General features: G+C 44.4%; 1 protein-coding gene across 5 annotated transcripts in view; it reads right to left on the bottom strand.

The window, feature by feature from the left end:
• LOC116945111 (protein PALS2-like) overlaps nt 1-24170 on the bottom strand; it is a 173668-nt gene that overhangs the window by 38467 nt on the left and 111031 nt on the right. For 4 of the 5 annotated variants that reach the window (XM_032959235.2, XM_032959271.2, XM_032959244.2 and 1 more), the window contains one exon: nt 370-491. In XM_032959235.2, coding sequence (XP_032815126.1) covers nt 370-491 — 122 coding nt within the window. The remainder of the gene's footprint in view (nt 1-369; nt 492-24170) is intronic. The other variant, XM_032959253.2, reaches the window with a different exon arrangement.

Genomic DNA, 24170 nt, shown 5'->3' with positions numbered 1-24170 from the left:
ATGTAGACAAAAGTCTGCCAACATAAATAAAAATATAAAAACCTAGCCTGCTCTTAACCAACCTCCTGGTAGATATAGGTGTATGAATGATGTGTTGCGTTTACTCAGGCCATCATCAACTTGTTGTTATAACAATGTTCAAGCTTCCTGAAATACCCATGTGAATACAATCGTTACGGATGTTACCATCGTCTCTACCCAATTGCCAAATTAAAATGTCTTCTTCTTACTTATTTCGAAAGGTGGCATTTTCCCAAGTGGATATAAGAATTGAGTGTGATCCTGCATGTATTTCAATATTCAGCTGTCAAATTCCCATTGTCGTACATGCGCTTGGGAATATTTGTACTGTAATAAAACTCCACCAACCTTGGCCAGACACTGCACCACGGGGCTCTCCATGAGGCCTTTCAGGAAAATGAGGTCAGTCTCCTTCGCGCTGGCAGTGCGGGGCATGTCCGGCAATGTCTTCAGCACCTGCTCCATGGCTGCTGTGGCGACACACAGAGAAAGGGGGCCATGAACCACATTAGCACATTTGGGTCAGACGCCATGACACACCATCCAGCTATGCGTGTTATTGCTTGGAGAAAGTTTGCATTCATATAGCGCATCCACTGGTTGTTATTCATTCGTCAAGCATAGCCAGCGAAGGACCGTTGCACCAAACGTGTGACCTCTTGCAACAGTGTTGGCATAAAATGCTCTTGCTGTTATACACCGGCGTCGAGACATTTGTTTGATCCACGAATCACGGGGACTGTGGCATTCCTTTGAGGGTCGCAGTCCACTTTGAACGTCAACCACCACTGAAGTGTTATGCATTCATGTATTAGCTCTCCCTACTTTTGGCCAAAGTCAAATCTGTTCACAGCGACGTATTTATTTTATTCATTAAACAAAAAAATGACGATACAATCGGTGAACCTGTGCCTTTGGATGCCTCAGTAATCCACATGCACTGCGAGTGGTTTCTCCTGGTTTATTACATTGATTTAACATTTACTTTACAATACATTGTCTATGTCCATCACAAAATGTCCCTTTCATATTTAGTGAACTTCAATTTTACTTCTACTTCATGGTGATTGTGACGCAGGTTAAACTAGTAATGTTTGAAGAGTTATTAAGTATAGTTATTTAAGAATTAATGACTTAATTTCAGACTTCTGGTCATCTCCCACAGCAGGATATTTTCTCTCCCCAAATTATCGCAGCTTCAAGAGCTTTTACTGCATTGTGATTTGGAGCATTGCTTGTAAGACGTTTGTGTCTGGTATATCACTACAGTTGTATATTGCTTATTATTTGCCAATTTTAAAATGAAGCAACAATGACCTGATAATTATTCAAGTAGCATAGTGCAGAGACTATATGCACTTGACAGTTAAATGGAATGAGCTAATAAATTCAAAGAGAGAGAGAGAGTTTACCAACACTTTCCTATGGAGTTTTTATAGATGAATACCTAATGCAGCACGTGCCTACACTAAAAGCTTTTAGAGCACTGACGTAAACGGAGAGTGATGGAATTCCCTTTGTCAATTAAATACAACGGTTGAATGGACACACAATGCTTATGGCTGGAAGTTGTAAAAGTGCTACTTCAAATAACGCTTACACTTCTTATAAACAAATCAAGAATGTTATGTAAATGTTATGCTTGAAATAATTCGTATTTTCCATGATACACACGAGAATACATTAAGTGACGTCTTTGGATGTGTTAGAATTATTTTCAAATTGGTGGCTTATAAAAGTACCGTCCTGACGTTGAAAATAGACATTTTCTCAACACAATTGCAATAAAGAAACGTCTTCTCATTACCCGGTCACCTTTTAAAATAACGCATTTAAATGATGGACCTTTAAAGTGATAGATATACTACATATCGATAGGTTGTCATTTCACTCTTAGCAATGGAAATTGGATGTGAGTCAAACCCACGGCAATACTCCTCAAGCAAATTAAACATGTGGTGATTTTATGAGTAGATTCTGAGGAAAAGGACATGGTGAAAAAAAACGAATGTAACGGGGACTATAACTTTCCAGGCATTGTAGTCTTTCGGATGATTTCATGTTCCAGGAACATATGCCAATTCATGTTAAATGGAACTTGCCAATTACCTCGTGCAGAGTGTGACTACAGGGGGTCAAGTCTCCCTTTTTTTTTATACTGGTTCACTTGAAACCAACACAAAAGAGCTTAGCAACGGCGACCTGTAGAAACGGAAAAGGATTATTGTGCTAAGGAAGGCTTTGAAATATGAGGAAAGAGATAAGAGAGTGTGAGTGTATACAATCAACAGGTTTCATATTTCCCTGAAAAATGCGATTAACAATAAAAAAGAAAGCATAAGGGCTGTTAGTACACTGTACACCAAGTGAACGTATTGGCGGTATATCGGTGCGTGGTATATTATTTATTTTACAATTCGCAACCCCGGTCATAAAATCTTGCGGTGTGCATCAAAATCTGTTCTCGTGATGTCGAAGTAGTTGGAAAACAAATGTTATGGGCAGCTGAACACGAAGCTTCACTGTCTGTTGCCGTACAGCAACCAGCCTGTTGAAGATTGGCTCCATGTTCCAAAGGCAGATTTGACTCGCGTCATAGACTTGGTTGCACAATTCCTCGATTAACTTCTGGAATAATTTATTGGCGGACAGTGGCATCAAATGATGATGGCTCATGTCACACGTTCACATGTGAAAAAAGCAGCTGCTGAATCAAATACAACTTCTGATGGAGAGTCTTCATCTCAATCAAGGGCAAAAGCGACACCGTCAGACTGTTTTATGAGAACCGGTGTGTTATGCTGCACCGGTGTACCACCGATATGTTCATATGCATAACATGTGTCTGTGTGTGTGTGTACCATTCAGCAGTTTAACAGCAGAGGTCTCACTCCGAATCAGTCGAGCGGCAATATCTTTTCATCGGTTGCGTAACGCTGTGTGGAAGCTACCTGGTCTGTCGCTCCGCACTAAGCTTCAGGTCTTCTCGGCCACGGTCATTCCCTCCCTTCTCTACGCTTGCGAAACGTGGACCCCCCTAATGGAACATCTCCGCCGGTTAGAAACATTTAGGCTGGCCTGCCTACGATCCATCCTGGGTTTAACCAGACTGGATTGTGTGAGGACCTCACAAATCCTTGAAAGATCTGGGCAAGGTCCCATCGGTGAGCTCCTCCGGCGGGGAAGGCTGCGATGGCTGGGTCATGTAGCCCGCATGCCCAGCCACCGCATGCCGAAACAGCTTTTGTTCGGCCGGATTGAGGGGGCTAAGCGGGCCCGGCACGGGCTAGAGAAGAGATGGAGTGATGTGGTACAGGAGGACGTGGAGCTGAGTGGACTTGCCGATGACTGGTACCAGCGGTGTCAAGATCGGCCTCTGTGGAGGAGGCTCGTGAAGGACGCTACTGGGCAGTTGGAGGCAGTCGCCCTCCAACAACAACGGAGGGCGGAGGAGCGACGCTCACAACAACGAGCGGAGTGCCGGGTGGCTAAAGCACAGCAGGTTGCCACAGTAGGGGGCACAGGTGGTGCATCAGCCAGTCATCTCAGTCAGTCGACCTGTGGCACCTGGGTCTGCCCCGTGACCTCCTGCCAGCGGGCGTTCGACACTTCACGTGGCCTCAGGGTGCACATAGCCTGGCACAAGCATCGTGGTGACATCACCGCCACTTAGTGGCGAATGGCGGTTGTTGTTGTACCATTCATCATGCAGTATATTACACTTATCACTGAGCTAACATCCTTACAGCACAGCCCTGTGATATGTTTTTGAGTTCTACCGTGTGTTGATTGGCAAAATGTCTGACCTTTTGCTTCATGTGATGAGAGCTTCTTCAGGATTTGAGTTCAAGAAGCTCCAAAAGCATGTGGTAATGAAGGGCATTCACATTGAGCACGGTTTGTTATCAAGTGGATTCTGAGGATCTTATGATATAGTTTAGTGATCTACATTTAATTTACAGTAAAATGTATTATCATGGTGCTATGCCAAATGGTTACTCAATAGCTGGTTTCATGAACACACATTAAGGGGAAAGAGTTGACCAAGTGGCTTGGAGGTGAAAGCGCTGAGCCAGCACTATTGAGAACCTGGGCTCGACCCCAGGCAGTGATTATACCGAGTCTTCAAGTAAAAAAAAAGTTAATAGTCTCAGCCCAGTCACCAATATGTGCATAAAATACCAACACACCAAGTTCGGTTATGCACTTGATTGGATGTATTCCAGTTCCGAGAATTTAAAATAATGCTTTAACTGTCAAGTACCAAATAATCTCTTGGCAGAGTGTATGGCAAAGTGTAATGGTTATTTTTGTCTGAAAGACAGTCATTCCCTAGCATGCTATATGGGAACAAAATAAAACAGCAGGCAATATATCTTCTTCATATATTTTATGCCGATGGAAAGATATATAAAGGCAATATATTGTCTGCTTATATATTTTGATACATGTACTCTCCACAATGATGCTAATTATTATTTTGTGTTATATATTCGAACATGGGTTGTCCGCTCTCGCTTTCCATTTACTGACTTGCACGATCGTTTGTGAAAGATCTAATTTGGAAAATATGTACGACTACAGGACTTCATACAGATGTAATCTCTTTACACTGGTTAATTCCAAATTACAAGCAGTTGCCTACCCGATTGGTCATACTGGCCTTGAAGTTTAGCACGGATAACTATGTACGGTGCGAAAGAAGTTCAATATACGTAAAAAAACACACATCGCTGAATAACACTTATAGCCTAGATATCTCAGGCAGCAGAAAAGTAGGCTCTTGAAAATGAACTTCAGGTTGACATGCCACTCAGGATCAACTACACAAACATTGGTATCAATCACTCGAGAACTAAATTGTATCACTTGCAGCAGCGACTGCAGTGCTTCCTGAATAATCTGGTTACTGCCGTAAAAAAACATTGCAAAACAGATGAGCGGCCATCCAAAGTTTTAACGAAGAGGGGAATGTTTACCTTTGTAAAGGAGACAAATAGGATAATAATAGGGTTTTCCCCCTTTTTTCTGGCAACAAAACTGAAACCTTTTTACGAGGATTCATGTCTGCATTAACCACAATACCTGCAGTCAAAATGCAAACAAAAAACATACAATGAAAATATATGCATTGTCCTTGAAACTGATTGGTCCACACCAAGGGACGGCTTTCTTTTGAGCCTCGACCCAATTTGTGCTCGACCAGATGACGCCAATTGGTGCTCGACCAGATTATGCCTTTTGGCATCATCTGGTCGAGCACCAATTGGGTCGAGGCTCAAAAGAAAGCCGTCCCTTGGTGTGGACCAATCAGTTTCAAGGACAATGCATATATTATCATAGTATGTTTTTTGTTTGCATTTTGTCTGCAGGTATTGTGGTTAATGCAGACATGAATCCTTGCAAAAAGGTTTCAGTTTTGTTGCCAGAAAAAAGGGAAAAACCCTATTATTACATTTTGGTACTGGCAAGGGAGGTCTAATGATGGAGACAAATAGGCTTTTAATTGATATGCAAGGGGAAAATTATCTCCTTTCATCTCTCCCAAGGACACTGCACATGTTTTTTTTACAAAAAACTACAAAGCCTCTAAATGAATCACTTATGAAAATTACCACACCACTTCACCACTACAGCCCAGACCCAGAGAGTTTCATAACGGAATTGGCGACGAAATTCATTAAAATAAATGCTATCCTTATTTCACTTACCAAAGCACGCGTGTTAAAATTTTAGCGTAGAAGCGTTAGTGTGTGTGTGTGTGTTTGCTGTCTAGTGGCCACAGCACAGGGTGTGTTCCCACGTGGAGTGCAGAGCCCAACTCATTGTATATATCGTGACGTAAATGATGTCGCTATGGTGTTAGTGCCAGGCACTGTTATAGGAATGCAGCTGTCCGTCTGGAACCTCTCTCTGGGGCCAGAGTGAGTACGGCATGCGAACGGGCCCTAGAGGGGCACAGTCCTGGTGACGGCCTGAGAGAGGGCACGTGACCGGGATAGGATAGTGAGGGGGGCCAGAGGGGGGCTTGAGGGACACGTCATGCTCGGTCGAGGTCCTTCGGGAAAGGTCTCGAAGGGGGCGTGGCCAAAGGCGGAGCGAGGCCACGCTCAGGAGCATAAAGGGGCAGTCCCGAGAGCATTTGGTGCACGTGTGTTAAAATTTTTGCGTAGAAGCGTTAGTGCGTGTGTGTTTGCTGCCGAGTGGCCACAGCACAGGGTGTGTTCCCGCAAAGAGTGCAGAGCCCAACTCATTGTAAAAAAACACCGTCGTTTGTAATCTTTCACTAACTACATAAATGTTCCTTTGCGCACAGGTTTAGACTAATAATGTGCTCGTTTTTTTATTGCAGTCGGAGCTCGGTACAGAGCGCAAACCGTGGGGGGGGGGGGGGGTAAGTCCAAAATGCCGTGCACCTGAGTTTATAGAGAAGGGGGGAGATTGGGCTCGCTGCTCCACCGAGCGGGGACCGGGAGCAGGGTGTGTGTGGATTTTTTTTTATATGGGAAGGGCAGGGTGAGAGAAAAATAACTTTAGGAAGAAAGTGGAGGTAGTGGGGGAGGGGGTAGAGGTGGAATATTTTGCTCATTCTTAATATCCGAGGAACAAAACAGAGACTCTCTTATTCGAGTGCCTTGCCATGTTTTAAAATGTTACAAGCACAGCTCCAGATTAACGATTTCTGTTTGTAAAAAAAAATAGAGAGCGCTGCAGTGGTAATGAAAATTTCATTTCATTGCTCCTTATATGCATTCATGAAGTTTATGGAATATTCCTTAAAAGATAAAAAATAAGTAATTAAATCGAGGGATAAAATGTGTTACTTATGGAAGAGTACTTTAAGAACAACAGGAGTTAGGTTTCATTAAGCACGTGTTAATATGCTTGAAAGTGCACAAAAATCAAGGAAGTGGAACGCATGGGTGCGTGGGCAAAACACAGAGACATCACAATAACGATGAAGAAGAATAAGTGTGCGTGGACAGGGCCAGTCGCTCGAAGCAATGATGGTCGGTGGTTGAGACCAACATAAAAATGGCAGCGAGAGGAGGAAGCTCGCCCGGGGAGGATGTCAACCACAGAGATGGGAGTGACAAAATCAGATGGTGTGCAGGAGCTATTGGGATTGTCGCATTGCAAGACCGTGGTATGATGAGGGCTTGAGGGGGGCCTTCGACAATAAAGAATTCATCAGTGCCCAACAAAGGGATAGTTGTGAGCTCTGTGTTTCGATTAGCACAGTTGGCTACGTACGGTGCGAAAGAAATACAGCGTACATACGTACATCACATTGTAGGAGGTCGACATAGAACGCCCCTATGGATAGATACAGTGGTGGCTGCTACAGGAGTGTAACATTTCCAGCAATTGAATCGATTGGCGGTGACCCGGGTCACCCCCGGGTCACCATCGTGACCCGGGGGTGCCAAAACCTCCATAACTCCGAAACCAGAAGGCCTATGAAGACGGGAGATGTCACTGAGCCCGATACGCACACCAAATATGGAATTAAAACACACGCAAAACACCCATAAAAAAGGGGGGCTGCTGGGGATTTGTGCGTGGCAACGGCTGTTTATTGCTTGTTTTGAAAGTACAGCAGGATGCTGGTCTGGTCATTCCCCGGCACGTTCTGCTTCTTACGGGGGCGGCCACCCTCCTTGTCTTTGAGAGCGAGACCACTTGGAGGCAATGGCGCACCAGGCGCTCTCTTGGTACGGCCGGCGGTCACGGTCGTGCTGGCGGGATCGACATCGTCGTCATCATCGCTCCCAGCGTCGCCCTCCGGCAGGACAGGATGGTGGTACCAGCGATGTTCCCAGAAAAAAACCTTAAACTATGCCCGGCCCACCAATAATTTGCGGTGACCTCGGGGATGTAAATAAGGATGAGCACCAGCCAAAGCACACTTTAGTATAAAGGACATGATATATATGTAGTGATTGTAACATCACCACTGTGTACACACGCACACGTGTGACGTCACTATGCGGGGGAGCGTCATTACCACGCGGGTCTACACACACACATGACGTCATCCCGGCTGGAGGCGGGAATGACGTCAGGACCGGTTCTGGACTCGGGAGGCCACGGGGGTGGTGAGGTCGTGGCACTCTGTGACCCCGGCTGGGCACGTGACCGGATCCCAGTGGGGGCCGGGGGCCCAGGGGGCACCTCGGTGGGCACGTGGACAGCAGGGGGGCTTCGAGAGGGTTCTCGAAGGGAGGCGTGGCCGGGGCGGGGCCCGGGCACGCCGAGGCCCATATAAGCAGCCTCCTAACGAGGTTCGAGGCTGCCCGTATCAAGAATGAAGATGCATCGTGAAGACGCCAAGAAGAGTCAAGCCTCCAGTCAGCGGACCTGCCAGTAGCCCACCTGGCTGGGTCACGCTAGAGTATCTGAGAAGTGTGTGTTAGCTAGAGTAAGTCGGTGGTCACCACCCTATGAGTAATGTAAGAGTTAACTGTTGTGTTAATTAATAAATAAGTGTTGCCTCCCAAGAAGTTGTGCGCCTAAATTAGAACCCACTACATATATAAAAACTCATCTAATGTATAAGAGGTGTCTTCGTTTTAGCTCAGTGCTTTATGTTTTATTTAAATAATATTTGAACGTCATACAATTTAAACTGTTAAACAATTATTAAGTAGAATGCAGCATTAAAATAATGTTTGCACACTCTCTTGTGCCAAAAATGAAATGCCTGGTGGTGTGATTTGTTTTATTTGTGCATAAATGCACATTTACTTGCATCACAATCTTGGCACACACTGTTGCATATGACTTAGGTGCATTCTATTCCTTACAAATACTTAAAGCAGGCCACAAAATGTCAGCCTAGCACTGCAAAGGCAGCAGCTGTAAATGTCGATCACAAGAAGGACAACCTATTTTGACAATTTGCATCAAACACATAATGGCTAGAATTAGTGCATATGATGCTCTTACTAATTTATCATGCCCCTGGTCGTCAAAATTTCTGGAAACTGTTTAATTGGCGTTTTTGCCATGCTCAAATGCATTAATGAGGTGTACTAAATTGTTCTGGCAGCTGTAATAATAATTCATATTTATAATACGCATTCCATCCTAGGGTCTCAATGTGCAATGCATGGAAAGCAGTAAACTAAAAAATAACCAGGGAAACTAACCAAACTAATACAGGAAGGCCACTTTAAAGATATGATTTTTTAAAAGCAGACTTAAATAGATCTACCGACTCTGATTTCCGGATTTCAAGTGGCAAGGCCTTCCATAGCTTGGGTGCCACGCTAACAAAGCCCGGTGACGAAAATAACGTAACCTAGACCTGGGAGTGCTGAGCAGTTGGATTTGAGAAGATCTTAAGGACCTTGATAGAATATATAAATGTACTAGCTCCTGCAAGTAATGTGGGGGTTAGCAGTTTTAAAGTCTTGTAAGTTAATAGTAGTATCTTAATATCCACTCGACATTTGACCGGTAGCCAATGAAGAGATCAGAGGACTGGTGTAATGTGCTCAAGAAATGGTGTATGTGTAAGCACTCTAGCAGCTGCATTCTGAACAAGCTGGAGTCTGACGAGTAATTTGCTCAGTATCCCAACCAGTAAGGCGTTTACATCATTAGACCTCCTTAACCAGTACCAAAATGTAATAATAGGGTTTTTCCCATTTTTTTCTGGCAATAAAACTGACACCTTTTGACAAGGATTCATGTCTGCATTAACCACAATACCTGCAGTCAAAATGCAAACAAAAAACATACTATGATAATATATGCATTGTCCTTGAAACTGATTGGTCCACACCAAGGGACGGCTTTCTTTTGAGCCTCGACCCAATTGCTGCTCGACCAGATGACGCCAAAAGGGGTACAGCTCAAAGACAATGCACTATCAAAGTAATGAGGGCTCGGGGTGAGCATCTACATCATTAGACCTCCTTTGCCAGTACCAAAATGTAATAATACGGTTTTTCCCCATTTTTTTTCTGGCAATAAAACTGAAACCTTTTTACAAGGATTCATGTCTGCATTAACCACAATACCTGCAGTCAAAATGCAAACAAAAAACATACTATCATAATATATGCATTGTCCTTGAAACTGATTGGTCCACACCAAGGGACGGCTTTCTTTTGAGCCTCGACCCAATTGGTGCTCGATCAGATGACGCCTTTTGCCAGATGACACCTTTTGGCGTCATCTGGTCGAGCACCAATTGGGTCGAGGCTCAAAAGAAAGCCGTCCCTTGGTGTGGACCAATCAGTTTCAATGACAATGCATATATTATCATAGTATGTTTTTTTGTTTGCATTTTGACTGCAGGTATTGTGATTAATGCAGACATGAATCCTTGTAAAAAGGTTTCAGTTTGATTGCCAGAAAAAAAGGGGAAAAACCCTATTATTACAGTAAGGCATTGCAATAGTCGTGTGGGATAACACAAAAGCATGAGTCATTCTCTCCAAGTCAGCCAGTAACAGGAAGTGATGCATTCTAGCAATATTTCTTAGGTGGAAAATAAATATATATCACTGTATTTACCTAAACCGCAGTGCATCATCTTGGCTGTACTGATGGGGAGATCACACTTTGGATACGTCACGTCAGAAATAATGAGCCGCTGGATTTAGCTCCCTCAAGAGTGAGCAAACTCAAAGAGTCATACTGTGTTTCACAATCTAACGGAGCGATCAAGCCGCTTGTTCAAATCAAGAGGAAGCCTGTAAAATAAATTGTGTTGTGACCAGTTTCGAGTGTGGAGCAAATAAATGATGACCATTCCTCTAAGACAGTGGTTCTTAACCTGGGTTCGATCGAACCCCAGGGGTTCGGTGAGTCGATCTCAGGGGTTCGGCAGAGCCCCCGCCACGGAGGTCCGGACACACTTGAATTATTGTGTAAATTTGTGATGACACACACGGCCCGCTTGGCCATCACTGGCTGCAGATGATCATGCTACACTGCTTGGCCAATCAGCGCTGCGGGGAATTTAGTGCGTACTCAGTAGTCAACGTGTGACTGTTGTTGTCGTACGTCGTGTGATTTCTTTAATATTTTATCCATACTAACTATGTCGGGCAAAAGAAGAAAGTGGTCGGACGAATATGTACAACATGGATTCTCATGTATCACGGAACGTGATGGGAGTGAGCGTCCTATCTGCATGATTTGCAACACCAAGTTGAGCAACTCTAGTCTTGCACCGGCAAAACTAAAGGAACACTTCTTGAAGCTGCATGGAGACGGGGAATACAAGAACACAACACTTGCTGAATTCAGGGTGAAGAGAGCCAGATTCGATGAAAGGGCCACTCTGCCTGCTCTTGGATTTGTACCTGTTAACAAACCGATCCTGACAGCATCGTACGAAGTTGCTTACCTGATCGCAAAGCAGGGCAAGCCACACACCATTGGTGAAACACTTGTGAAACCAGCTGCATTAAAGATGGCGAATCTGATACTCGGAACAGCGGCCGAAGGTAAATTATCCCAAATTCCCCTTTCAAATGACACCGTCAGTGACAGAATAGAAGACATGAGTAAAGACATCTTGGCTCAGGTAGTCGCGGATCTGATTTCAAGCCCGGCAAAATTCAGCCTTCAACTCGACGAAACCACAGACGTTTCTGATCTAAGCCAGCTTGCTGTTTTTGTACGCTATGTGAAAGACGACATGATAAAAGAAGAGTTTTTATTTTGTAAGCCTCTTACAATAACAACGAAGGCAGCCGATGTGAAGAAGCTTGTGGATGACTTCTTCAGAGACAACAATCTTTCATGGGATATGGTTTCTGCAGTTTGTACGGACGGAGCTCCAGTCATGCTGGGAAGAAAGTCTGGTTTTGGTGCGCTAGTAAAGGCCGATGCACCACACATCATTGTGACGCATTGTATTCTGCACAGGCATGCGTTGGCAACAAAAACTTTACCTCCAAAAATGGCAGAAGTATTAAAAACTGTGGTGGAATGTGTGAACTATGTGCAAAAAAGTACTCTGAGGCACCGCATCTTCAGTGAGCTGTGTAAAGAAATGGGCTCTGAATTTGAGGTACTTCTGCTCCATTCTAATATTCGGTGGTTATCCCGGGGACAGGTGCTGAATCGTGTTTTTGCCATGCGTGTGGAATTAGCCCTGTTTTTGCAAGAGCACCAACACTGCCATGCAGATTGCTTCAAAAATCCTGAGTTCATTCTCATTTTAGCGTACATGGCTGATATATTCGCAGCTCTCAATCATCTCAATCAGCAGATGCAGGGTGGTGGAGTCAATATCATGGAAGCGGAAGAACACCTGAAGGCTTTTCAAAAAAAGCTACCGTTATGGAAACGACGAACAGAGAACAATAACTTCGCAAACTTCCCGCTTCTGGACGACTGTGCAAGTAAGATCGAAGATGTGTCTGGAATCAGAGATATTTCTGTATCCACGGAACTGAAGCAAACAATTGCCACGCACTTAGATGAGCTTGCAAAGTCTCTCGACGGATATTTCCCTACAAGAGAGTCATATCCAGCATGGGTGAGACAGCCGTTCACGTTTGCTGTTGAAACAGCAGATGTCAATGATGAATTCCTCGACGAAATCATTGAAATTCAGCAGAGCCAGGTTCAACAGCAACTCTTCAGAACAACGCTCTCAACGTTTTGGTGTCGACAAATGAACAAGTATCCAGTTAAATTTTGATTTAAAGCTTTCGTGACTGCAGTAATTCATATTCTTAGTTTTTTTCGGTAAAGTCACGTTGAAGAGAAACAACAAAATAACAAAATATATATAAAACAATAAAAAATTCTCACGACGTTTCGACCATAACTCAAACGGTCATCATCAGGTGTGTCGGTTTGCATAAATTTATTTTGAAAACGGCATATTTATTTATTTATATATAAATAACGTTTGCGTCACGCGCAACGATGGCAGTTTGCCAGGACTAGTCCATCTATTTTTTGAAAAGAGGAGGGGGGAGACGAAATTTGTTTTTATGTATGCTGTCTGAAAGGCACTGTAAGCGTGAACAATCAATCAAGAACTGAAATGATTTATCAAATCTTTCCAATGATTGCTAAGATAGAATCCATCTTCTCGGTTGAAATTGTCTCTGTGTTTGTATATGTGGATAGCCTCATGAACGAATCTCTCATGGAAGCCAGATGGCTTACAAAGAACCTCCGTCTTGGAAAAGTCAATGGCATGTGAGCCTACTGAATTAGAACAATGATCTGCTACGGCCGAGGTGTTGGTCCTACCGTGTTTAAGGTCTGCTTTATGTTCACGAATGCGGTCCGAGATATGGCGTTTGGTTTCTCCAATGTAACTACTACCACAGAGGCAACTTAGTTTGTAGACACCAGGGTATTGTATCTTGAATAAACACAAGATCCAGGTCCGTTTCAACACATTACATAAAATCCGTGATCTGGTTCCGTCTGTAAAAGATGTGATTCCGGACATACAATACCCTGGTGTCTACAAACTAAGTTGCCTCTGTGGTAGTAGTTACATTGGAGAAACCAAACGCCATATCTCGGACCGCATTCGTGAACATAAAGCAGACCTTAAACACGGTAGGACCAACACCTCGGCCGTAGCAGATCATTGTTCTAATTCAGTAGGCTCACATGCCATTGACTTTTCCAAGACGGAGGTTCTTTGTAAGCCATCTGGCTTCCATGAGAGATTCGTTCATGAGGCTATCCACATATACAAACACAGAGACAATTTCAACCGAGAAGATGGATTCTATCTTAGCAATCATTGGAAAGATTTGATAAATCATTTCAGTTCTTGATTGATTGTTCACGCTTACAGTGCCTTTCAGACAGCATACATAAAAACAAATTTCGTCTCCCCCCTCCTCTTTTCAAAAAATAGATGGACTAGTCCTGGCAAACTGCCATCGTTGCGCGTGACGCAAACGTTATTTATATATAAATAAATAAATATGCCGTTTTCAAAATAAATTTATGCAAACCGACACACCTGATGATGACCGTTTGAGTTATGGTCGAAACGTCGTGAGAATTTTTTATTGTTTTATATATATTTTGTTATTTTGTTGTTTCTCTTCAACGTGACTTTACCGAAAAAACTAAGAATAAGTATCCAGTTATTGCTAAGAAAGCCCTGGATTTTTTTATACCATTTGTTACAACATATCTTTGTGAGCAATCATTTTCGAGGATGCTGGACATAAAAACGAAGAAAAGGAACAGACTTTGCTGTGAAAATGACATGAGAGTGGCACTTGCCAAGGTGAAGCCACGCATATCTGAACTGATCTCTCAAAGGCAACAGCAAAAGTCACATTGATTTCCAGGTATGTAATTTGTTGTGAGTTTATGCATTGTGTTGGTTTTATTCTTTGAACAAGGTAATGTTCATGCACGGCTCATTTTGTGTACCAGTAAAAAACATATCTATGTCTTGAATTTGAAAAAAATCACATTTTATTTTTCACTAAAGAGGGGTTCGGTGAATGCGCATATGAAACTGGTGGGGTTCGGTACCTCCAACAAGGTTAAGAACCACTGCTCTAAGAGTAAAAAGTAAAGGTCAGATATGTTAAGAGGCAGTTTCGGAAGCATATGGCCGATTTATTCTATCTCCTGCGGAGAGCTTCTCAGTGCTCTGCGCCTCACCCGTCTCCCCCATTGATGTCCTCTTACCCCCCCCCCCCATTTGTGCAGATACTGCTAACTCTATTGTATGTAGGGTGTATAGTAGGGCTGAACAATTTTGGGAAAAAATCTAATTGCGATTTTTCTACCATTGCGATTTGATTTGCGATTGATTTTTTTCAAGTCAAGCTTCAGTACAATATTCACTGTGTAATAGATTTAAAACACGTGATGGAACATTACCACGTGATACCATCAACATATGAACTGCTCTATATATTCTAATGCAAGGATGAGAACTTAAAATATATGAATTGCTTCCAACATGTATTTATTAAAATGTTTTAATTTAAATAGAACGATCAAACATACAACAATTGTTAAGTTAAATAACTAAAGTTATAAGAATAAAAACTAAAACAATTCCAATAAGAGTGTAATAGGACTTTTCAAATGGCAAAAAATCGCAGCCTTTGCGATTTGCTAATCGCATTGTTTCAAAGTGCGATTGCGATTTGCAATCGATCCATCTTGATTTGGATCTTTCGTGACTGCAGGAATTACTCTTTGGTTCTTTCGGTAAAGTGACGTAGAAAGAAAATAAATTAAATAATAGCATACGACGTTTCGATCGCAACACAAGCAACCTTCATCAGGTACAAATGAAAAGGAAAACAAACCTAGTGAACTTAGAAATATAATGCAATACAACAGAGAGTTGGCAAACATAACAGGAGGGGTGTTGACATTTTTAAGCATCACTTTATCTTATCACTTTCTCTCTCTCTGCAGTCGTGTAGAGTTCCAGATGCGAGTCGCTGATAGCCAAAATCGCGGATAGCAAGCTTGTGAATAACGAAGGAATACTGTATACAAATTTATCTCGCTTTGTGTGGTACATGTGTTCCAAAAATAAGGGTGCATGAAACAAAACCACGTGTGACAACCAGCCCTCCTTGCTGAGTAGTGCGCACAGTACACACCCAATGTGGTCCCATGTCCAACCGCATACACGCATGTGATTGAATTCAATCCGCAGTGAATTTTGGGTAGAAATAGCTGCGCCGCATTTACATAAAATCGCACAAACCAAACCCGCTTAAAACCACTGAGATATCATTCTAACATGAAAGTAATGTATAACTATGAATACATATTTGTACTTACTTGACTTAACAATTTAGGGTATTATTTCGTTGAAATAACAATGTTATGAATAAAACATGTAAATTAATCCCCAAAACAAAGTTTTTATAGCCCATTAATTAACAGATGTGGGTTTAAACATACATTTGCAAATGGCATTATTTTATGCCACAAATGCGCATCAAATACAGGAAATTAAGTCAAAAATATGTACTTATAGAATGGAGTTTCAAAGTTTGCAGGTAGACCTTTGGCTAGCCTGACTCTTCACTATGGAAACCAGGTGCACTGTTGAGATGATGCAGTCACCATTTAGCATGCAGGCTGTATTGCATTTAAATTTGGCCAGACATGCCGTAACCAACCTATAACAATTCCCCAGCAGACGGCTTACGGCTTACGCCGTCTGCTGGGGAAATTGTCATAGGCAATAAAAAGTCAATAAAGATGCTTGATGGTTGAATCGCTGAGTTCATCATCAAATGAGCAAGAAGAAAAGTAACTGACATAAAGAGCCGGTCCATACTGAGTGTTGGTCTATACTTTACACTGAATCCCTTCCATGACTTGTGTTCTTTACATTTACCAACTTGAGTTTTTATTTCTATGAAACAAATAAAGGAAAACAGAACCAGGATACCCGACCATGGATCAGATGGTCTGACATGAGGGTGGATGTAGCGGGGACATAGTTGTGCTCTCAGGATATGGGTCTTTAATCCGCACACCGTTTACCAGGCAAGTCACACTTGTGTAATTAGGAAATCGTAACTTCTCCCATTGAAGGGGGCAGTGCACCTGAACCTACTGAGCTGTTTAAAGTTCCAAGTCATAGGGCTACAGGCGTGGAGAACCAAGGTTTTGTAAAACTCTGAGTTTAACCAGCCTGAGGCTTTGTGGATGGGGTTCACTCTCACGCTGTATTATACATTTGTAGTGGAATAAATATGCGCATGGGGGTAAATGGTGAGATCGCGCGGGGGCAGGACAGTATGGGTCATATTGGGACAGCCAGGTGCGATGGTTGGGACGATGAGGAAATGATTAGGCCAATTAAGCTAGGGAGCCAGAGACGGCTGTGATTGGCTGGTGCTGTTGTCAGGGCTGAAGTGGCGTCTTAATGTCTGGGCAAGGAACAGGTGCACGAGGACGCGGAGCGTCGGTGGGACGCGGGCTAATTAATTGGGGAATAATGAGAGCGGGGATAAATTGGGGAGACGCGAGGAGAGAGGGGGGTTGGATTCGGGGACTGGACGAAGCAAGACGTGGAGCGGAGCTGAAGGCAGCCAGCAGTGGAGAGAGGAAAGCGGAGCTGAAGTGAAGCAGCCAGCAGTGGAGAGAGCACAGTGAGAGCGGAGAGCAGAGATGAAGCAGCCAGCAGTGGAGAGAGCAGAGTGATAGTGGAGATAACGTGGAGCTAACGGGGAAGCAGTGACAGAGGAGCTGACGGAGAAGTAGAGATTGGAGAGGCAAAGGCGGCAAGTGACTGGAGTAAGGCGCGGCGAGCGAGCCGTGGTAAGCAGGGGAACTGTGAAGCATTGAGGACATGTGGAGAACTGTAAATAAAGTGGTGTTGGAAGAAAGACAAAAGTTGTCCGATGAAATATACCACTACACATTTAAACAGGGCGTACAAATATATGTCATATCACACTTAAAATATATGAAATATAACAATACGAAATCTAATTGTAAAAAAAATACAAAAAAAGAATGCAGGAAATAAAATAAGCTACAGAGCAACTCTCGTTTGCTGCTGCATGTCTGGGACGGGGAAGTAATGCTGTTGGAACTATAGGGGGATATCTGTGAAGAGCAGACATCGGTGAAGGAAAAAAAGCACGCCTTTACTATGACAAATAATAAACTCTTGTCTATAGCACGATTCCTACAAGGCTTCAAAGCTCTTTATATAATACCTCAAATTATGAAGAAAGCCTGCACAAATAGGCGAGACTAAGATGTGATAAAAAAAGTATAATGGATTGAGGAAGGGAATTCTACAATCGTGGAGCCTGGGTGCAAAAAAAGCTCCGTCTCCCATAGAACAAAGTCTGTTTTAGATATCCATTGTACAAAAATCTGAGATTGGATCGAGGGAAGTCGGCTGCATGCAATGTCGTGGGACAAATGCTTGCATGAACGCAGAGGGGTACGAGATTGTAATTTGCATATAGATTAACGTGACTAAAGTAATTTTACATTTAGTAGCAATACTGGAGTAGGGATAATGTAAAATTGTTGACCCAAAATGGCAGGCAAAACACGAAACTGTTCAAACAACCTCACTTTTGATTTGCACTTTTTAAATATTCCTGAGCAGTACTGCTTAATTAATAATTCGATTTCTTGCCTGTTTAATTTTTTTGCACAATACTGCCATACTTTTGAAGATTAAATCATAGAGCTTTGTTCGAGAGCTCAGGTCCCGCTTCACTATCACGGAACAATACACTGCGGACACAGCACGGATCCGCCGGCCGATCTCCTGCTCCCACTTATCACTTGCTGAAAGAGACCCCGAGGTGCTTAAACCCCTTCATTAAGGGCAGCTGTCCCCCCCTCACCTGCAGAGCACAATCCACCGCATCTCAGGAGTGAATAATGAACTCGGTTTTTGAGGTGCTGATCCTCATCCCAGCCGCTTCACAATCGGCATTAAACCGTTCAAGTGCACGCTGAAGATCACAGACTAACGAGGCAACGAGGACGTGATCTGCAAAAAGCAGCGACACCACCTCCATGCACCCGTACTGGATACTCTCCATACCTTCGCTGCCCCTTGACAGCCTGTCCATGAAAATCACAAACGGGAGTGGAGACAAGACGCACCCTTGGCGGAGTCCAACACCCACAGTGAACGACTTTAATTTAACACCAACAATACGGGCATAGCTCTCACTCTGGGAAACGAGGGACTGGATAGCGCACAAAAGTGGCACCGGTACATCATACTCCCGCAGCACCTCACGCAAGACATTGCGGGGACACGGTTGTCTGCTTTCTCAAAGTCTACTGGAGAAGCATACAACCATGACCTCTAAAATATCTGTGAGAGGGAAAATAGCTGGTCCATTGTTCCACGACCATGTCGGAATCCGCATTGTTCCTCCTGAATCCGAGGTTCGACCACCAGGCAGAGCCTCCTCTCCAGTACTCTGGCATAGGCTTTACCTGGAACACTGAAGAGTATAATTAAACCTTATGGCAGTACCCCGGGGTATCATAGTACCCCGGCTCTTGCATATTGGCCGTGATGCAGTCATTTTTAGTCTGTTGATGGTCGGTGATGCGACAATCGACTCATCTGGACGAGCTGTACACGATGCACTATGGTGCGTACGAGCGTTCAGGGTTTCAGCACAATCGTCCTCGCTGCGTCTCGACATCGCGGAGTACCACTGATTTCAGAATGATTGGTACCCCAGTCACGGAGTTAAGTACATCCCTGGAAAAAAAATAGTGTCCCAGATATATATTTAATCGCCTCTGCCATTTTGTACTATTTGGTACCCCGGAGTACCGCCATAAGGATAATTTCGTCTGTAGTTGAAGCACACCCTCTGGTCACCTTTTTTTTAATGGGAACCATGACCCCAGTTTGCCAGTTCAGAGGTACTGTACCCACCTTCCATGGAACACTGAATAGGCACGTTAACCACGACACGCCTACACTGTCCAGCGCTTTAAACAACTCTGGGCAAATCTTGTCCACCCCAGCAGCTTTGCCACTCGACCGCTGCAGCGGCTTCGGTAACTGTGATGGATCCGACCCCCACCCCCCCCCCAGCTGTTTCCAGGCTGTCTACTGAAAGGAGGGCATGCCCATCGGGTTAAGGAGCTCCTCAAAGTGTTTCTTCCACCTCTCGTTGAGGTCGATGTTATGCCACCTTTACTGAAAACAGCCTGGGCCACGTCCCGTCGACCTCGCCTAAGGCTTTGCCAAAACATCTTTGAGGCTGTCCGGTAGTCCCTCTCCAAACTCCACCCACGCCCGGGCTTTCGCTTCAGCGAGCGCTGCAGCTGCCATCCTCTTGGCAAGCCGGTAACCTCTCAATTGAATCGGAAAACTTTTTTCTAAGCATAGTTGGAAAAGCCTCCTTCTTCAACTTGACAGCTTCCCTCGCCACTGGTGACCACCAGTGGGTCCTAGGGTTGCCGCAATGACAGGCACCAACTGCCTTCAGGCCACAGCTTTTCACAGCTGCATCCACAATCAACGTCTTGAATATCGTCCACTTAAGACTCAATGTCCATGACCTCCCCTGGAGTGCAGGAGAAGTTTTCCCGGAGGTGGAAGTTGAAATCGTTATGCACTTGGTCTTCCGCCAGACATTCCCAGAAATCTCGCACTATTTGTTTGGGCCTTCCACGTCTATCTGGTCGGTGCCCCAAGCATCGGATACAACTTAACCACCAGGTGGTGATAAGTTGATAGCTCTGCTCCTCTCTTCACCTGAATGTCCTTGAACATACGGCCTTAGGTCCGATGATACAACTATAATGTCAATCACTGACCTTCGGCCCAAGGTGCTTTGGGACCATCCCTCTCCCTACCATACTTGAATCACACCCGCCCCTCACCCTTCATCCTGCGGATAATGGGCCCACAGGACGGCGCCACGTAGCCATTTCGGGCTGGGCTCGACTAGGTTACGTGGGTCACCTGCCCACCAGGAGCTTGCCGGCGAACACCACCCACACGCCTGGCTCCAGAGGGGTGTCCTGGTATATCTTTCCGGGTGAGGTTCTCTGATTTTTGTATTTAATCATTCATGAGGGGATTTTGTTTTGGACCGTTATTTGTCTGGAACCTACCCCCAGACATGCGCGCCAAGGGAGACCCTACCAGGAGTACAAGACTCCAAGCAATATAGCTCTGAGGGTCATTGGAACACAAAAAACCCACCACCACGATAAGGTTACGATCCCTCGGTGGGGGTGTTCTGTATCTATACTAAAGAAATATCAATCAGAAATAAAACAACAAATAATTTAAGAGGGTTTTATATGTAATTATGAGCAGGTACTTTTAAGTGATGATTCAAACGTCACACTTGTGGTCTTCTTAAGTCAGTCATGCTGTCTGATGTTGGGAACTTTTGTATAGTTCTCTGTTGTACGAGTGTGGTGGGTAATTGTCAGGCGTAATACGTTGCCACCACTACGGGAAAATGTGTACCTCCAGTCAGGGCCCAACAGGGGGCAAAAGCGGGTCCGGTCTGTACTAAGTAGGACTCGTGGGTCAGGCAATCTGGGAGGCAGTTAGGAACCAGAGAGGGACACCCCAGGCCCCCAGTGGGTGCTGGGGGATTGCGCAACAATCTAGGTCCCTCCAGAAGGATCCAGAGAGTGGGCGTGGCCAGGGGCGAAGTGACCATGGGAGCCCCATAAAAGCCGGACCCCAGAGCAGCTCGGGCAGTCAGCGTCAAGCCGAAGACCCAACAGCTCGCCTGAAGATAGCACCCTGGACCCCAAGCTCCGGCCTCCTTCTAAGGGCCAGAACTCAGTGAGGCCAGTGGTCAGAAGGCTGGGACCCTGAGGATCCCCAGACCCGACGTCCTTATCAGGGCCGGGTCAGCCCCCCTAGGTCCCGTTAGCTGGAGGGCTAAGAGTAGGTGGTCCCATTGGCTAGGGCACGTTAGCCCGGATGCTATACCTCCTTAGGTCGTTGGATAGAAGGGGCTATTACCCCTTCGTGTCAGGGACCTCGTGTGTTATTGTTATTGTTAAATAGATACGTGTTGCCTCCTAAGAAGACTCCGTCTCCATACAACCCACTACACGAGCATTACTCCTCACACAGCGGATTAGGTTTAGGAGCACCGCCGCTCAACTCAAGTCACCTTAATGCACCACCTTTTTGCAATTCCACAATTCCTTGCCAGCAAATATTCAAACTATAAATTGTGCATGCATTTCCTTAAGGACGAGTGAGGGAAGTTAATCTGTCTGGTGGCCAGTGCTGGAAAAGTAATGTTTACTCCGTAAAGCCGAGGATGGTCCTTCAAAGCTTTCACAAAACGGAGCAATTTTGCGCCATGTATTCCCAATTGAGTCACTTGCGTGTACATTTTCAGAATTGAAATGTTTGGCCAATACCAGTGACATCATTCGGATTTTTGTTAGCTATGAGAGGAAACTGAAAAACCCAGAAACTCATGCAGAACAGGGGGAGAACATACAAACCTCATACAGAAAGGTGCCCGAGTTAGGGATAATACTCAGACTCTTCTTGCTGTGAGGCACAGGCGTTACCACTGTGCCACCCTGCTGCCCAGTGACGAATATTTGAACTACTCAGGCCTGGCATGTTTTTATAGGGCAGTCAGTTACAGTGAGGGAAAAAAAAGTGTTTGATCCCTGCTGATATTGTACGTTTGCCCACTGACAAAGAAATGATCAGTCTATAATTTTAATGGAAGGTTTATTTGAACAGTGAGAGACAGAATAACAACAAAATCCAGAAAAACGCATGTCAAAAACGTTATGAATTGATTTGCATTTTAATGAGGGAAATAAGTATTTGACCCCTCTGCCAAACATGACTTAGTACTTGGTGGCAAAACCCTTGTTGGCAATCACAGAGGTCAGACGTTTCTTGTAGTTGGCCACCAGGTTTGCACACATCTCAGGAGGGATTTTGTCCCACTCCTCTTTGCAGATCTTCTCCAAGTCATTAAGGTTTCGAGGCTGACGTTTGGCAACTCGAACCTTCAGCTCCCTCCACAGATTTTCTATGGGATTAAGGTCTGGAGACTGGCTAGGCCACTCCAGGACCTTAATGTGCTTCTTCTTGAGCCACTCCTTTGTTGCCTTGGCCGTGTATTTTGGGTCATTGTCATGCTGGAATACCCATCCACGACCCATTTTCAATGCCCTGGCTGAGGGAAGGAGGTTCTCACCCAAGATTTGAGGGTACATGGCCTCGTCCATCGTCCCTTTGATGCGGTGAAGTTGTCCTGTCCCCTTAGCAGAAAAACACCCCCAAATCATAATGTATCCACCTCCATGTTTGACGGTGGGGATGGTGCTCTTGGGGTCATAGGTAGCATTCCTCCTCCAAATACGGCGAGTTGAGTTGATGCCAAAGAGCTCCATTTTGGTCTCATCTATCCACAACACTTTCACCCAGTTGTCCTCTGAATCATTCAGATGTTCATTGGCAAACTTCAGACGGGCATGTATTTGTGCTTTCTTTAGCAGGGGGACCTTGCGGGCACTGCAGGATTTCAGTCCTTCACGGCGTAGTGTGTTACCAATTGTTTTCTTGGTGACTATGGTCCCGGCTGCCTTGAGATCATTGACAATATCCTCCCGTGTAGTTCTGGGCTGATTCCTCACCGTTCTCATGATCATTGCAACTCCACGAAGTGAGATCTTGCATGGAGCCCCAGGCTGAGTGAGATTGACAGTTCTTGTGTTTCTTCCATTTGCGAAAAATCGCACCAACTCTTGTCACCTTCTCACCAAACTGCTTGGCAATGGTCTTGTAGCCCGTTCCAGCCTTGTGTAGGTCTACAATCTTGTCCCTGACATCCTTGGAGAGCTCTTTGGTCTTGGCCATGGTGGAGAGTTTGGAATCTGATTGATTGTTTCTGTGGACAGGTGTCTTTTATACAGGTAACGAGCTGAGATTAGGAGCACACTCTTAAAGGGAGTGCTCCTAATCTCAGCTTGTTACCTGTATAAAAGACACCTGGGAGCCAGAAATCTTTCTGATTGAGAGGGGGTCAAATACTTATTTCCCTCGTTAAAATCCCAATCAATTTATAACATTTTTGACATGCGTTTTTCTGGACTTTGTTGTTATTCTGTCTCTCACTGTTCAAATAAACCTACCATTAAAATCATAGACTGATCATTTATTTGTCAGTGGGCAAAAGTACAAAATCAGCAGGGGATCAAATACTTTTTTCCCTCACTGTAAACTATCTAATTGGGTCCCCAAACAGCTCAGCGACAGGCTCAGTGTGCATTAGTTAACGTGTTAATTCCCCACAGCCATCCAGATGATTTCCCCACAGCCATCCTCTGGATGCAGGCAGTGGCCATCAAATTAATATATTCATCATAGGCAATGTTTAGGGCAACGTTTTGAGGCGATAGCAATGGCCCTTCTTAACAGCACGTGTTCTAGGAAGAAGGGCCGTTTCATAGATAATAGGATCCACCAATTGCCTCCAATAGAAAATCATATGAGAGGCATTAATATTGTAGTTTATACTAATAACTAGCTTTACTATCCTCTGGATGGCTGTGGGGAATTACTAATGCTTGAAAATTGTCCTAAAGCAGGCGTTAAAAACCCTGTTACAGCGTTCACAAAAGTTAACCACTGTGCTCCCGGCATCATAGCCTAAATATGAACATATAGGTAATCTATATATATATGTAAA

Source organism: Petromyzon marinus, chromosome 2 (assembly GCF_048934315.1).
Source record: "Petromyzon marinus isolate PM22_M1 ecotype Great Lakes invasive population chromosome 2, UKy_Petmar_22M1.pri1.0, whole genome shotgun sequence".
Taxonomy (NCBI): domain Eukaryota; kingdom Metazoa; phylum Chordata; class Hyperoartia; order Petromyzontiformes; family Petromyzontidae; genus Petromyzon; species Petromyzon marinus.
This window is presented reverse-complemented; position numbering and strand designations above follow the sequence as displayed.